This window comes from Vollenhovia emeryi, unplaced genomic scaffold (genome assembly GCF_000949405.1).
Source record: "Vollenhovia emeryi isolate VEMERY1.0 unplaced genomic scaffold, V.emery_V1.0 DF939334.1, whole genome shotgun sequence".
Lineage (NCBI taxonomy): Eukaryota > Metazoa > Arthropoda > Insecta > Hymenoptera > Formicidae > Vollenhovia > Vollenhovia emeryi.
Window position 1 is genome coordinate 95,853 of NW_011967032.1, and position 17,036 is coordinate 112,888.

The 17,036-nt window shown below is 45.2% G+C and overlaps 1 protein-coding gene across 2 annotated transcripts in view; it reads right to left on the bottom strand.

Moving 5' to 3' along the window:
• Nucleotides 1–462: 462 nt before the first annotated feature.
• Nucleotides 463–17,036, bottom strand: part of LOC105558547 (chloride intracellular channel exc-4) — a 17,729-nt gene continuing 1,155 nt past the window's right edge. Inside the window, exons 1-4 of one of the 2 annotated variants that reach the window (XM_012006292.1) lie at nt 4,211–4,240; nt 2,652–2,957; nt 2,214–2,540; nt 463–2,012 (exon numbers count right to left, since the gene is read on the bottom strand). In XM_012006292.1, coding sequence (XP_011861682.1) covers nt 1,932–2,012; nt 2,214–2,540; nt 2,652–2,957; nt 4,211–4,225 — 729 coding nt within the window. In that variant the 5' untranslated portion in view covers nt 4,226–4,240 and the 3' untranslated portion in view covers nt 463–1,931. Of the gene's footprint in view, nt 2,013–2,213; nt 2,541–2,651; nt 2,958–4,210; nt 4,241–17,036 lie in introns of those variants that run through there. The other variant, XM_012006291.1, reaches the window with a different exon arrangement.

Sequence of the window (17,036 nt, forward strand, 5' to 3'; positions counted from 1 at the left end):
TCTCGTGATAAGTGAAGAAAATGTTCCACGCTAAAGACATTTTTAAAGCCATTCGAAATAATCTGTTGCTTCGCGAAAAGTAAAACATCGGCAGAATATGCAGAACATGTTCCATGTTGAAAAATGATGCTTGTCACTTTACGAGAAACAAATAGTTCCTGTATTGAAAAGACGTTTGTCTCTCGTGATAAGTGAAGAAAATGTTCCACGCTAGAGACAAGTTTTTAGTCTCATAAATCCGTCGTTTCGCAATAAGTACAGCATCAATGACAAGTGAGAGAAATGTTTCATATTGAAGAGATGTCTCTAAAGGTAAACTCACCTCACTATCTCGCTCTGTCGCTTTTTTCTTCACTTTTTCAGAATGCCGCTCGGAATAAAACGCTCGTTCTTATCGCGAGATATAAAAATATCTCATTGTCAGTATCGTACGTGTATTTAACAGAAAAAAATAGCGCTTAATATCATATATAAAATTATAATATTTCGTATTATACCAGACACGAGAACTTAGTCTACGCTGCGTATCTGCGCCATGATAAATAATGGGGTGCTCCAGACATTACTGTAAACACTGGTATATTGACTTCTACGGATATATAAACCAAAATTAATAATAATATAATAGTAATAATAATAATAATAATAGAATTACTAATGCGGAATAGACAGTCGCTTGTTCGGTTTTCTGGAACAGCGGATTAATGAAAATGAGCGGAGTCGAGCTCCCGGATGCTGTTACTTTAAATGCTTTCGGCTCGGGGAAAACAATCGTGGGAACTGTTTTGCGCTCGTTCTCTGCTTGTAAATCAGTAAAAGTGGCTAACGATGAACCGGGAATAACAAGATGCCTCGAACCACGCTGCGGAATCCAGAAGAAACGTACGCACTCTGGATCACGTGTCCCGCGAGAGATGCGGCAAAGTGCAATTCTTTTCTCTTCTACGTATATAGCGATAACATGTCTCCCTTTCTTCGTCGTGCAATCGCGTTTAAGAACGTGACATGTAACGGCACGTTAAATAAATGTGTAAGTTCAAACGACGTACCCTTCCCATTCATGCAAATCTCAATCACGCTTAAGTATCTTGTTACTGTAGCTCGTGACGAATGGCTGAATAAGAACAATGAAGAAAAGAAAAGGAGAAATCTAATATTTAATAAGATTTATGCAAGTTCAAGAGCAATGTTGAAACATTCCATCAAGCATTCTACATTGATTTCATCTACTTTTTAATTGCTTAATCGTATGTAAGAATAATGCCTAGGAATAATGATTACTATCCAAAGGATAATTTCTATTAAGATTGCAAAGATACAATAATGGCACCAATTTAATTCTCGCGAACGCATACGTTTCTTTTGCATTCTTGGTGTTAGTTTCCATAATTGTTGCCATTGGACAATGGCAATATTATCGTAGCTTCTCCAAGTAAACTTAATCCTTGGATCAACAATAGCAAATTAAAATCTTGCTAATACTATTCAGGTCGAAACTACGTACGCGCATTGTACATAGTGGGGGGAGGAAAAAAGGAAAGAGATGAACGGAGAAGATCAATATTCTAGAATCGTTTTTAAGACTTTGAAAGTCTTAATGCACTTAGATATGTTTTCGCGTCGTTTGCAGTAAAAAAGCTAATCCGTTTACACCTGACTTGATCCCACAAGGAAGGGATGCGATACAGTAAGATCGCTTAGCAAAGATATGAATTGATCGATGACGCGGCGACGACACGAACTGAGAGCCCGAAAGACGGAAGTTCCAGCGAAGAATCCCTGCTTGCTTTTCGGTACTAATATTGAATATATTAAATTACAAAATGCGCGCCGTTAAAACCCCGTCGAGGCGATTTGCCGTCTCGCTATAGGCCGATTTCGATGTCTAATCGAAGTCACGCGATCGCAGACCCGCCGAGGAGAGGCCCATCCTAGTCGTCGTTGACCTCGATCGGGATACTCGTTGTGAAGGTCGGCGTCTCCAGTTCCTCGTGCTTCTTCATCTTCATACCCTGCGAATAACGGAGAGGAGGTTTGTTGCAATTATGTCGGTCGAGGACATGGGAAGAGCCGTTGTTTACCGCGCGGCGGAATGGGATTGCGTCACCGTGTGACGAGCAGGCGTGAATTGAAGCTTGTCAAAAAGCGCTAATTATTTAACCGACATCTCGCGAATGCGATTAGAGACCCGCTATTAGATCCGCCCGTCTCACCTGTTGCAGTTTGTAGTGATTAATGATATCCTGATCGGCCGGGCAGCTCTGTAGGAAGGCGTCGAGCCTGTACATGTGGTGCATGTATCGCCACAGGTGCACCAGGGTCTCCGGTATCTCGAAGTCGGCAAAGTACTTGCCGGCGACCCTGATGTGCTGGAGCCGCGGCATCAGCTCGCAGTCGAAGCAGCACATGGTGTCGCCGGTGAGGAAGCGCGTGCCCTTGCGACCCAGATGCTCGTCGATCTTACGCAGATGCGCCATCAGCGACGAGGTCTTGGGATCCTTGTCCTTGTCCTTCGCGTTCAGCAGCAGCAACTTGAGTTTCTGCAAAACGTACGGAGCGCATGACATATAATTTCTCGCCAGAGAGAGGGATATAATTCGACAGCTTTCCCGAGATTGGTTTCACTCTCGACCGGATTGACCGACACTCACGCTGAACAAGTTCTCCACGAGAGTGGCCACTTCCTTATCTTGTACAAACAGATTGTGCCCGCCGGGGATGTTCTTCATGATGTGTCGTTCGATCTTCTCGTTCTCTAGTATCGCGTCACCGTTGTCGATCAGGATGGGCGGTGGCGTTGCCTGGAAGTTGGTGCGGAAGTCGGGCGGCGGTTTCTGCATGTCCACGGTGGTCACTTTCAGAGAGATCGTCTTCAGCTCCGCCAAGAGGTACAGATCCATGAAATATTCCTGGCAGAAGAGACAGGCGCCCTTTCGACGGCCGTCGATCGTCGATGCCTAGAAGGAACATTTTCCTCGTTACATTTATATTGGAGCATCGAGATAGACGCGAACAAAGTTTCGCTGCGGGACAAAACACGCGCGATTTCAAATATATTTTAAATTCAAGAGTACATTGATTTTTTTTCTTACGCGCCAATTATTATTGTATCTCGTTATTCTTTGTAATAGAAGCCCACACGGCGGCTCTATCGCCGTTAAAGCTGACATGTAAATTCCACGATATCTCGTGGATTTGATTATCCTGCCTGTATCTCTGGGCGATAAGAGGCTGACGTCAGCCACAGCAACTAGTGCACGAATGTAACAACGGCGTGGCGAAACGCGCGGATCTTTGTGTTCGCGAGCGATGAGCAGACCCAACCCATTAGTTAAACCCCCCGAGCGACGTCCCGCCGCCACGCGTTTTCCGTTGCTCGATCGGCTGAATCGAGAGAGTTACCGAACCCGGCGGAGAGCCACGCTCTCGTTTCTCCGATGTCACGGTTTATTTATTCGCTCGTCTCTGACGTTCTAACATTGCGTTCACGGCCGCGCTGAAAAAACCTTACGCAATATAACGATCAAAATTATCTCCTTTTCGTATTTCCGCTTCTTTCTGCGCCGCCGACGTGGCTATTTTCGGCGCGGATCCCGATATTTTCGACGTTAGAAAGCGCGCGCGCGCGCTTCCATATACCCGTCAAACGCAGAGAAGCGAATCTTCGTCAATTTTTCTCCCCCCGATCCCGCGACCGACTCGAGCCGTGCAACTTTATTTCCCCCTGACATTTGTAATCTACAATCATACACACCTCTCGTGCCTTCGCCACTTTTTAACCTTTGACCGTTTCAAGAATTGTTGCAAGAGATAGCGCGCGCTTAATACCGTGTCTAATGGACAATCGCGCCAATATCTTATGACATTCCACTCTGATCGTTTCCCCCGATACTTTGATCCTTTACCCAACCGATGGAAGCTAAACAACCCACGCATTGTGTAATGTAATCGTTCTCTCCTCGGGCAGGCCCGGCGACCACGATCGCCCGTAATTCGAGCAAATTGAATCTCGGCAGTTTGCCAACTCTCTCTCTCTCTCTCTGTCCCTCTCGGACGGCGGTTCTATTTTCATCGAGCGTTAACAATCGGCCGCTTTTCTAGGATCTAACGAGCCGGGCGTTTAGAGGAGGTGGCCCCGCGATATCACCACCGCGCACTGCCGCCTTTGTATCGCCGCCGCTACTATCGTTTACTATTGCCGATGTCTTACTTTCCACAGTCCCATGCGTCACACGCAGCAGCTGGTGCCCTCGTGCGTTTTGTATGCCTTCTCGGCGATGACGCACAGTCCGTTTTCGGACGTTGCACAACGCGAGAGAGACCCAAAGGTGCAATACCGTTTGGTGCCATTTTCCCAGGAGACCTCCCGTGCTCCCGTCAACGGGCGACTCCCGCGGATCAACAGCGCGACAGCGAATCTTTATAGATCGCCCCCTCTCTCTGGGGGCCTTTTGGCAGTTTTTAACGCGTGCCCAAGAAAGAAGTCTCGTCAGAAACCTAACGAGTATCCTTAGATACCAGAGAAAAATCTCGGAGCGATAAAGGAAAAATTACACGGGGAGAATTTTTCCTTAAAACTTATCCTGAAAGTTATGTAATCATGGGACAACGTGGCATTTTCAAGAATTTTATGAGTTTTTGAAATTTTACCATACATTTTACTAGTGAAATCATGTAATCATGGAACGACATGGCTTCTGCAAGAATTTTATAAGAGCTTTTCAAAATTTTACCATACATTTTACTAGTAAAATTTAAAAACCTTTCATAAAGATTTTGAAAATGCCGCGCTGTCCCACGATTACATGATTTTTGGGATAAATTTTAAGAGGAAATTCTCTCCGTGTACCTTTACAATTATTTAATTAAAATAATCTAAACTCTATGTTCTCTCTACTGACGAGAGAACGCATCCTTTTATACATTCTACGTACTTCTGTATGCGCCTCGAAGACGCGGATCTGTTTCCACGCTCAGCGACGTATGTTACCGTCTGATACCAAGTTTTATTTGTATTACATGAATGAGATTCAACCAACCACATTCTTGGCGCTGAATGTGATACGAATGCGTGTCACGGTGATCCCTCAGGCGCCCATCGAACATCTGTTAAACATCTTTCGGAGTTGAACGCGTTGCAACGAATACTGGAACTGCTCTGTCGGTTGACCGAAAAGCGCGGAGCATCATTGCGCGACGCCTGCGTCATTGTCTCCGGAACGGTACGACGAAGGTGAGGTAAAATATGACGACAAATTGACGACAGGTCAGGCGAACCTCGCCTATTTGATTATTGACGCGCGCTCGATTTTTTATCCGCACGGCGGTCATGCCAGTCGGGAATTCCGCGCGGAGGACGTTCAAAGAGTTACGTCTCTCCCTCTCGTCCGCGATTGTGCAAGCCGACTTTGAGGTATGAGTCATTTATTCCGAATAAAGCGCACAATAAGCAGATGACGAGGAGCAAACAACCGAAGCCGCCTCTGCGGACTTGAACCCGAGCCACCTTCATAGACTTCGACCTGAGCCGCGATTTTGCGGCAAAGTCGCTCCAACTATCGCTTCAGCGGTCGCTCAAAATTTTCTAGTATTTTTTTTTCTAGATTTCCGAACAAAAAGGACGACAAATTAAATAATATTAAATAAATAACGTTCAAAGGAGCTAACGAACCAGACATTGATACACGCGTTAAAAACTTGTATTTATAAAAATAATACATAGAGGAAAGTCCTCTATTATGAGATAGGATTCTAATATGAGACAGCAGATTTTCAACGTCCAAATTCAATCGCAGATCCTTTTTTCGCAACGATTACGCGATCCAACGAACAATTTTCCACCAAACAGATTTCACTCCAGGGGCAATAAATTCATGGTGGAACCAGCTGACGATGCCTATTAGTTTAGCAGAAACTCCGCTATCTCGTATTAGGAGCCTGTCTCATAATAGGGGACTCCACGTCTCGATTATGTAAAATAATATTAGGTAACGTCAAAACTGAACGTGGAATAAAACGGGAACGAGAGAACAGCTTGGAGAAGCGTCTTCGAGGCTGCCCGGCGGAAATCTAGCATTGGTATTCATGTCGAATATACAAGTCGCGCGCGCGCGCGGAGAACGCGGATGGTGGATCAAATGTCACGAAGACACTGAACGTCTTCCATCCTCGCGCACGCGGCCCCATCTCTCACCCGGTCGGCGCTCCTCGCCTCCTTTCTCTATTACGAAAGCCTGAAAATTCGACACGTCAGGTGCGCGACGACGTCCCCCGTCCGTGTCCCGAGCGGAGCGGAAACCCCGTCGGGGCGACGGCGCGGATGACGGTACCTCATCCAGGTTGCCCGCGCGGCGACAACTCGCTCCTCCCGCGGCATATATTGGCACGATTTATCGTATCGTTCAGAATTTTAACGACGCGTTTCAACTCGCCGCGAGGCAGATACGACCCGCGCGCGCGTACACACGCAGGCGAATTCCATTCCATTAAAAAACCGCGCAAGCGTTTGCCGAACGCCGATCGGCGAGAGATCGCGCTGGCGTTTCAGCGAGTTCAGCATATTTACGGGCCCGAACTACGGGCGACACCGTCGCCGTGGAATCTCGGCTTAGACGAGCGAGAGAGGCGAAGCGTTTCATTTTTTTGGGGTTTTTTTTCCAGTTCCTTCGCGTCGATGTCTGTTACACGAGCGACTCGCGTTGTTGCGGCCCCGCGACAACGTTACGCGTCGAAGCCGCGAGATCGGACGGAAAAAACCGGGGAAAGAAATCGAACGGAAAAGGGAAGAGCCCGACACGGCTCTAAGAGCGGTGTATGCATCGCTGGTATCGCTAATGGTAACATCGCGGGCAACCTTGTTTCATGCCTGAAAGAAATTAATGGGCGCCCGCGCCGCGATCGTGTCACTCGCCCGAGGAATTCGCCGCGCGACAAAAGCCTTACGTCCACGAGGAAGCTATCCCGCGAAACCGGCCTCATGAAATATGAACGAGTCCAATGACTTCGAGAGTGACACAATTCCGAGCTCGAATCGCGATTTTGAGCGTAAGCGATCGAGCAGGCGCACGATTTAATAGATACATTACAATCGACGGTGTAGATCGTAATCTACTTGTGTCTACCAGTCATGCTTGTAACACGAATTACTTCACAAAGAGACGCCCGCCCAGAGTCAGAGAGGTCCAGGCTCAAACCACAGACTTCTACGAAGCGGAGGGGGGGGGGGGGGTTGAAAAGTTTTGAGCTTCAACATGAACATGGCATTACTTGTCGTCGCCACTTCAGTACTGCGACTGTACACGCACCGGCATAAATGCTGTCCCTATCCTTGTGAGGTGCACGCACACAACTAGAGTCCCTGTAGTTGTGTGCGTGCACCTCACAAGGATAGGGACAGCATTTATGCCGGTGCGTGTACATGCTTTGAAGGATACCTCTGCAAATTTCAGCCATTTCGGACTCTCAGTTGTTGTACGACAGTCGTTTGTGTCAGTGGATGTTAGTATTTTCGTAAATATGGAATAAATCAAGTAACGGTTCAAAATTCATGAATTGCAGGTCGAACTGATTGACCAACCCCCGTAACAAGGGGGTAACCCGAGGGGGAAACCGCCGAGGGCATTGTGGTGTACAGATTTGCGACATTACTGGGCATTACTAGACATTCTTGGGGCATTAGGCCTTGCTGGGGTATTATAAAGATAAAATAAGATAAAACGAAGATAAATAAGATGAAATAAGAGAATAAGGTAAAGTAATGTTCACTGGGCATTAGTGGGCATTGGTGTACAAGATTTTGGTCAGCGGTTTCCCCCTCGGTGTAACCACTAGCTAAAATGTTGTCCCACCGATTACATGATTTCATTTGATTTCATCTGATTACAAATAATCTCATCTAATCGCAAATAATTTTCTCTTGTGTGCACGTTTAAAAATATGTGACGTTAAACCTCGAAATACATTTTTCTTATTTTACTAAGTATTTGCTTGTGGAAGTAATTCCAGTTAAGATTGTAGTATTCGGTTAGGTAGAAAACGTGTTTCCTTGCTTTCGCACTTTTCCCACTAGTCTAACCATGGTCTTAATAAAAAAATTAATTTTGTATTTGTATGTACTGTTTATTGTTCCAAATTTGCGCGCAAAGGAGTATCAATGTTTCAACTCGCTGTTGTTCTAACAGCAACTACTTCAGTCTTATCATGAAAAGAATACGCGCTTATAGGTGTGAACTATATCTGAACATTCACTAAAAAGAAGTAACTTTTTTTAGAAAATGAAAACAAGCTGAGAAAATGTCCAAGTTTAATGTTTATTGTCTAACAAGTGAGGAAACTTGAAAATGAAGACAAAACGATTACACGGGGATTTCGTAAGGATTTCATAATGATTTCGCAGACGTGTCCCACGATTACGTGAAGTGGTTACCCCCTTGCGTGATTGCATGATACAAATTGTTTCTACGTTAGGCTCAAAACTTTTCAACCCACCCTCGTATACTAGACCACTGCTAGACTGATGCCTTCGAGTTGAAAAGCGAGGCAAGAGTTCCGCCAAGTATTGTCAAGTAAATAAAGTATGTGTGCATCGCGACTTTGAGTGTAACGATCGAGCAACGGTTTAATAGATACATTACAATCAACGTTGCAGATCGTGATCTACTTGCATCTCCCTGTCATGGTTGTAACACGAATTATTTCACAAAGAGACGCCCACCCAGAGTCAAAGAGGTCCAGGCTCAAGCCACAGACTTCTACATTCTACTAGACTGCTGCCTTCGAGCAGTGAAAAGTGAGGCAAGAGTTCCGCCATGTCTCGTTAGGTAAATAAAGTAGTGACTAGTCACTGACAAACCGATGCACACCTACGAGTTTTTATTTAATAACGCATGCGCTTTCAAATAATTTCTGCGTGCCTTGCTCTCCTCTCTTTGAAAAGACCCTCCAGCGATCTCGTCACTTTCAATATTTTTTGTTAATTGTAAAAGTAAAAATTATTTTGTTTTTAAAAATCTCAGTTAAAAAATTTTGTTGATTATAAAAATAAAATTTGTAATTTTGTAAATTAAAAAAATTACATAACACAACGCGGAGCCTCCTTTTACAGGCATCGTCGCACGCTGCAACCGTACAGGACGCAGTCGGCGTCCCGCTGTACAGTATACCGTTACGAGTAGGCAAATGTATACACGTGTACGCACGCGTGCGAGTGCGATTTCTGCGAACATATACGGCGCATTGCAGCGAGAGCCGTAATCTCTGGCGACGCCATCCGCTCGCCATTTTTCCTGAATGGAGCCGACGACGTGGCCGGCGAAAAAGAAGGGAAAGGAAGAAACAATGTCGGGACGTCATTCGCGCGAAGATACGCGCGTAAGCGGCTATTATTAGCGGGACGACGCTTCGTTATTCGCGTCGACATCGTGGTATCCTTCGATATCGCAACGAAGGACGACTCTTCCTCCTTTTCGCGCGACTCCTTCTTTCTCTTTTCGCAAATGCCTCCTTCGCGTGTCACGACGTCAGCGAAACGGTCGCGCCAACTCCTCCGAGTGCCTCCGACTTCCACCCAGACACGCTTGCAATGACCTTAGAGCAGATTAAAGTGCGATCGATCGTCCGCGCTCGCAGGTGGTTACGCGATTATTTCTCTGCTCAACGTAACTGCGATGAGAAAAATAACTACAGCGGGAGTACAGAAGACACTCGTGACAGGATATATATATACACAAGTGTGACAAACAACTCCGTAGGAAAATAACGCATACCTGAGAAAAATGTTCAGGAGCAACGAGATCTTTTTTCCTATCGTCTCTTCGTTTCTAACTTGAGAAAAGTCCAATCCGTCTTGTAACTTATCGACCCATATAGGAATGCCAATCTTTGCAACAGCACCAATACTCGGCCCGATTCACGGCAAGCTATGCTTGGCCGATGCTTGGTGTCCTATATTGGCCCATACGTGGCGTATGATCGGCAGCCATTAAAATTACTTTTTGTTTTTGGTGTTTGCATCGCGTTTTCCAGTTTCTCGCAAATATGCCGCAAACTTATTATAGGTTAAAAAAGCATCGGAAATTAAGAAAATTAAATAGCAGCAAACAGTGTGACAAAATTGAAAATGACAATAAACAAAGTAATAGTGATGAAGTGGATGCAGATATCGAAAATAATGTCCGTGAGGTTATGTCTGATATTGGAGTACGAACTACTGATCCAGTAAGAATTAACGTGGAAGAGGATGATTCTGAGCAAGATTTTAATAGTGTTCACAATGTAAATAACTCTTTTCAAACAAGTGACCATGTAAGTACATGTAAGTACATGTAAGTGACCATGTAAGTACATGTGTGGATACATCTGGCAATATAGCAATGCCATTATTGGTCTAATAATGGCGTGGAGTATCAGCCATTAGTGGGCCAATGTTGATTGTGACGCTTGGCCGTATATTATTAACCATTCTTGGGCCGAAGTTATCACTCCATTAAATTCCCATTGTTGGGCCAGTCTTGGTTACCAATATTCTGCCAATGCTGGCGTCCTGGCGACCAAGCTCGGACCAGGATTGGACTATTAGTAAAACCCTATATGGGGAGCTCTCGTTTATTCGCTGTTTACTTTTGTCTCGTAAAAAAATATTTCTTAATTTTTTTTTGGGGGGGGGGGGAAGGCAAGTTTAGGAGTAGTTTGCCTTTACTGCTCCAGGTTTAATAAACCGACGAGTGTGTTTCTCGAATCATTGAGGAATATAATAGAGAAGATCCGGGGAACGAAGTCACCGAAGTCGGCGGGGAAAGCCAGAGGAGCGAGGAAAGCGGAAGGCAAAGGAGTCCATCGTTTAACGGTAGAATCTCGCGGAGGACCTCGTGGTAGCCGCTCGTCGTTTCGTCCCGTTTGACACACTTAGCCGAGAGAACCTCGCATGATCGCCGCCCGAGAGTGCAAGGTCGGCCGGTTTATCATTAAATCTTCCCGCGCAAACGATTTCGACGATCGGGTCCAGAATTACGTCTGTACCGCTCGGTCGTTCTTCGATTTGCAGCAACGGTATAGCCGACCCGGCGGCGCGCCGGCATAGAGTTCTGACCTCGTTAACCGAATAAATTAAACGGCCGCCGTTTAATATGCGCGCGTCTACGGTATTTCGCCGAGAGAAAGAGAGAGAAAGAGAGAGAACGCAAAGCTCAACTAGATTTGCATGTTCACGCCTGCACTCGTGTACACACACGATTCGATTCGAAAGGCAATTTCGAATCGAATTGCGGCGAGACATTCGAGGAAGTCGCGACGTTCTCTTCGACTCGATAGTAGCACGCCTCAATGGACTAGATTTGAACGGACCATTTCGTTATAATTAGTTATCGACGAGAAATTTCTCTCGGCGTCCGAGGACTCCGCGAGATCTCGGCTTTTCCACGGCGAGTCGGTTTTATCGCGGGTTTTGTCCTGCATCGGATCGCACGATCCGAGGAGATACGTGTCGTGTTTTAATTGGTTCGCCTCAACTCCGTTTCAAGTTCAGAACTGTTTCGCTTCTTAGATCCGACTGCATATTATTTTCAGTCGTCGAGAACTCTTCGAAATAGTAGATATTCAAATAATAGAAGTGTCCGACAAGTGAACTTTCAAAATTTTTTATTTCTTTCAATCAATCGAAATTCTCTTTATACAATCGGGGACTCTAGATATTCTCAAAGAAATAAAGCTATCAAGTGGTTCAAAACTGTTTGATTTAAAATTTCGGTGAAGAGTTACCCCACCTCAGTTTTAGTATTTAAACTTCTGATCGTCGATTTTTATGCACTAGAAAGCTCTTAAATCTCTTCAAGAGTCTGGCCTCTACTCAGAGTCTGGCCAAGAGTTGTCCGCCAAGTTTAGTCAAATCCAACGAGAGCGAGAGAGAGAGCGAGAGAGCGAGAGCGAGAGCGAGAGCGAGAGAGAGAGAGAGAGAGAGAGAGAGAGAGAGAGAGAGAGAGAGAGAGAGAGAGAGAGAGAGAGAGAAAAGTACAAATATCTCACTCTCTCGTTAAGCTGCCATCAGATCGAGACGTAATCTAAAATATAACCGCGCATTGCACGAAGTTGGATAATAGTGTGAGTTTGCTGTTTATTGCAAAAATGGGTGGATGTGCAGCACCATTTTGCAATAACACCTCGACAAAGGGATACGCATCGAAATAATCAAAATCAATCACGATAACCTATCGTTTGTAAAACGATGAAAGTGGATTAAAATTGTCAATTTAAAATTCAGTGGGGAAAATCATAAACACGGCGAACCAATCGGTAGCCGGATACCGCACGTTCAGACTCTGATTAGAGGGTCTCTATTCAAAGCGAGGTGAAAAGTCAGGTCGGAACTGCGGAATATGTTGGGGCGCCTAACTTCACACACGCCACGACTGAGCCTTTGTGTCTTTATCATGTTTGTTGCAAAGATACTGGCCGAGGAGTGCAGTCTCGGCAGATGTAACACTTCGCCAGCTACCTGAATATTTATCTAACGCTGCAATCGAGATAAGCCAGTTATCTGAAAAAGGCCGCCGCGTAGAATTCCCGTTGGCACACTTAAGGACAAGTTGCACCGATATGGCGAACGTCTCACCTTCGACAATAGAACCGAGCGAAGACTAGAGAGCGAACGCTTTCGACGAAATCAAGCATCGGATCGTACCGTTGCAAATCTTTCTCTTCACTTTTTCCTTGTATATAAATATTTCTACGAAAACATGTTACATTTTTAAACCGCGAAATTTCAAGAACCGACGGTTGGTTCGTCACGTGTGTTAAACGCTGCACACAGCTGTAGCTTATAATTCACTAACAATACATGCTAATAAGGTTTGATAAAAATTAAAGATAAGTACTAATTTAATTGCATTATTAATAATTTAATTTAATTTCGCACGACATTGTCTCTTTCCCCAGGGGAAAATTTCAGAAGTCCGTTCCCCGATTCGGACTCCCGAGACTGTTCGTTCCTTTCACGAGTCATCTAATTCGACGACATGTGTTATTAAAATCGTTGTGCGGCGCGCGGTATTTCTCTCGGAAGAAATCCGATCGATCGCCGGCGAAAGTTCAATCGCAAGCTCCTTAATGGTCACTCGAAGGTAGCCTGTTTCCACTTAAGGAGTCGTCCCCCCCCCCCCCTGGAAACCCGGTGAAAAGAAAGTTCCGAGAACTCGCGCCGAGCTCACCCTCGCTCGAGTCGTAATAAGAACGATCGCGATTCAGCCCTGGCCGCTAATCTAATCGAAAACGTAATACGATATCGTAATATCGAAGACGTAATCACGGCGATGTGAAGATACCGTCGAAAATTATGATATCGTGTAAGATCAACGATCTTGCGTCCTGTTTACATCATATTTTTCTTTTGGCGAATAAACGGCTTATCAACGCTGACGTGTCCCGTCTTTATTTGGAGGAAAGCGAGATTCGGGAACGCGAGGTGCTTCCAAGTTAGCTTGAACAAACACCCCGCCGAAATATTCCACTTTCGAAAAATGACCACGTTACCCACTTGCGACACGTAAAGCCTAGTCTACGTTAGGGCCTGAGCAGAATGGCTGTCTTCTACCCTTAAGACATAAGACGGTTATTGTGCTGTTATCTCAAGACAAAGGCTTAAAACATAAAACATTGTCTTATCTCTTATTGTCAGAGGTTGATGAGACACAGTGTCTCATCAACCTCTGACAATGCTTGACACCTCGATAAGCTTTTTTAACTTTTAACTTTCTTTTTAATCTTTTATGTGTTTTATTGTACTGAGTAATTTGGTTTCTTGACTATGTACCTCTGTATAACTGGATACTCTGATATGCTATTTCTTGCTGTCACATTTAATGGGTGACACTTGAGAAGGACCGGTATTACTGGTCGAAACGTCGTGTATCATTTGAAATATATTGTGTGTTGTAAGTTAATTATTGTGTTTTATTCACTGGCGATCCATCTATCTGAAGATTGAATTTGAACGTCGAAAACTTGCTATCTCACATTAGAAGCCTATCTCATAATAGGGAACCTTCTGGAAGTCCGTGGTCTCAACCGATGCAATTTGAATCCCTTCTCGCAACAGGCTTGCGACTCTGTGATCGCGACTAATGTAGAATGGCCTTAAGAGACGCGTGCGACGCGAATTTGGAGCGCGCCGGCCGGCACTCAATGACGTCCTAAAAAGGAAGCGTAGAGTCCCTGGAGAGAAACTCCTCGGCGTTTCACCGACGTGACGGCCGCGCTAATCGCGCGATAAAGAGATCCGGCCGCGTGATTTTAAGACGCCGCGCGAATTATTCCGATAAGATATAGGAATGCGCCGGCGGCGAGACCCGCGGAGTTTGTACCCCGGCGAGCGATCGGTCGATCGATCGGTCGTGCCTAGATCGCGTATCGCGATCCGCGGGTGCTCGAAATCCCGGGGGCGGACCGCCGGCGGAAAAACCAGTCCGGTCGCGCGTGCGGGGCCTTTCATTTCCCCGTCCACTGCCGACGTAAAATCGCGCCCCGCGCGGGACAAGCTTCTCTTGCGTCCGGCGGCTTTTCGCGTCGCGAGGGGACGAAGACGACCGGCGGACGCCTCTTCGTCGTGTCGCGTTTGCCGCGAGTGATACGCCGGCGTTGCATTTGTCGCGCGGCAAATTTTTCAAGCGCGTTGATTGCTCGCGGGACCACGAGACACGGTAGTGTCTCGCACCAAGTATAAAGGCTAATCTACAATGCGCTCTTTGCATTTAGAAACATCCTATTTTGTGGACAATAAATACACTAACCCGCAAAAAAAATGGGCCACCACATTTTAGCCCAATTTTTTAACATTTTTCCATAGCGATAACTCGGCGAAAAATCATCGTAGACAAATGATTAAAAGAGCATTTTGAAGCTTGAAGTTTCAACTTTGAAATGCTGTCAACAATTCTTCAAAATTCAAAAAATTGGGCTAAATGTGGTGGCCCATTTTTTGCGGGTGAGTGTATGTTAAAAAAATTTTTGCAAGTTGATAAATTGTATACTATACATTGCACAATTGTACATTGTCGACAAAGTTTTTAAGCGTTTTGATTTGCTGATATAAAATAGAATGTTTGTAGACGCAAAGAGCACATTGTAGATTAGGCTTAAGCGTAGCTAGAACCGCGCGCGCGCGACACTGACCGTAGAAAAGTCCTCGAGCGCGTCTAGAAATTTTCTATCCTGCAGTCAATATGCTTAAAAAAATTATACGACAAACATAATAGTACCCTGAAGTCTACAATATACTCTCCGCGTCCAGAAACATTTTGTTTTTCGGCTTCAGTTCAACGGACACCCTTGCCATAAGGTAGACGTGCCTGCCAACACGTTTTACACTTATACACTCAGGATCTTTATAATTGTTGCGTAAATTGATTGACTAATGCCAATATTAAATCAATTGGACATTTAGTTTGTAAGTTTTTACTGTCTATTGTCAACTCTACAATTGTTGAACACATAAATTTGTTCCCCGCAGACTGTTGTAATGGAGTTCAAGTTGTTTAATGTTTTGTACTGTAATATATACTGAGACACACTGAAATCAATCTAATACGGTATATTGGATATATTTGTTGTAAGTTTCCTTTGGAAGTGTATATTCTATCATTGTTTCATAGTCATATTGATGTACACGTACCGGCATAAATGCTGTCCTTATCCTTGTGAGGTGCACGCACACAACTACAGGGACTCTAGTTGTGTGCGTGCACCTCACAAGGATAGGGACAGCATTTATGCCGGTGCGTGTACAGCCACATATTGACATACTTGACAGATTTGTGCTTGAAGAGGACCGCAATCCGTACGGTCGAAACGTTGTATATTATTTAAGATTAATAAAATAATGCCAGTTGCGTCGAGGGAAAGTTGAAGTTTCAGGTTATTTTATTACTGGCGAGCAAAGGTATTAAGTTTGCCATTTTGTTATGTAGTCAACAAGTACGTTTTTACAAATTCGTGCAAGTTGATTGTATAATCGTACACTGTTGACAAATTTCTTCAAGCGTTTTGATTTGTTTATATAAAATGGAACGTTTCTGGATGCAGAAAGCACATTGTAGACTAGGCCCGAGGCTGGCGTCGCATTTGTCGCACGACAAATTTTCCAAACGTGTCGATTGCTCGCGGGATAGAAAAGTCCCCGGGGCGTGTCCAGAAATTTTCTATCCCGCGGCCAATCAACGGGCTTAAAAAATTTGTCGTGCGACGAAACGCAACCAATACCCCGACGCCCGCAGAATGCACGAACGCGGAGGGGGAAGAGGCCCGCATCGGGCAGATTGCGTTGAATTGCGTCGAGGATTGCGAGTCGAAGGGGTCGGAATTCGGCCGATCGGACAGTTTCGATCGCAATCCGTTCCGTGCGGTTGAAGGATTCAAAAGTGCATCCCGTTTCGCACTGGTTACCGATCTCCCCGGACGAACTTTCGTGGCGCATAAACACACGCATAAGGGAATCTCATTGAGTCGTAACTGCGTGCATAAAAAAAATAGACCGATCAATTCCCTAAAGCCCGTATCAGACTAGGGATTGTGATTGAGATTAGATTGAAATATGACGAATCGGAGTAAAAGTTACTAAACTTGAGATTAGTGAACTTTACTGTGATTGGTCAAATTTCAATCTAATCCCAATCTCAATCCATAGTCTGATACGGGCTTAACGCATATGCATCTGTGTAAGCTTGTCTGGACAGATCCTATTCTATCCTATACAAATGTGAAATAAGGATAAATGATGCATCGTGCGTGAAACGGAATGCACCTCTAATCTTCTATTCGTCAATCCCCCCCCCCCCCCCTTTCGCGATCTCCGATACGCAGCCCGATGCACAGACTTTACGCGGCGCGGCTTCGGCGCCCTCGATGACTCCATGCGTAAAGAAATGTGCGGCATATGTATACGCGGCACGGCGCGTCGCGGTTCTCCGCCGCGCGTTTAGGCCTGTTACACAATACGTCGTATGTCGCTGTCGGATGTCGGGACGTGGTCGATGGTCCAATAAGAAAATTCC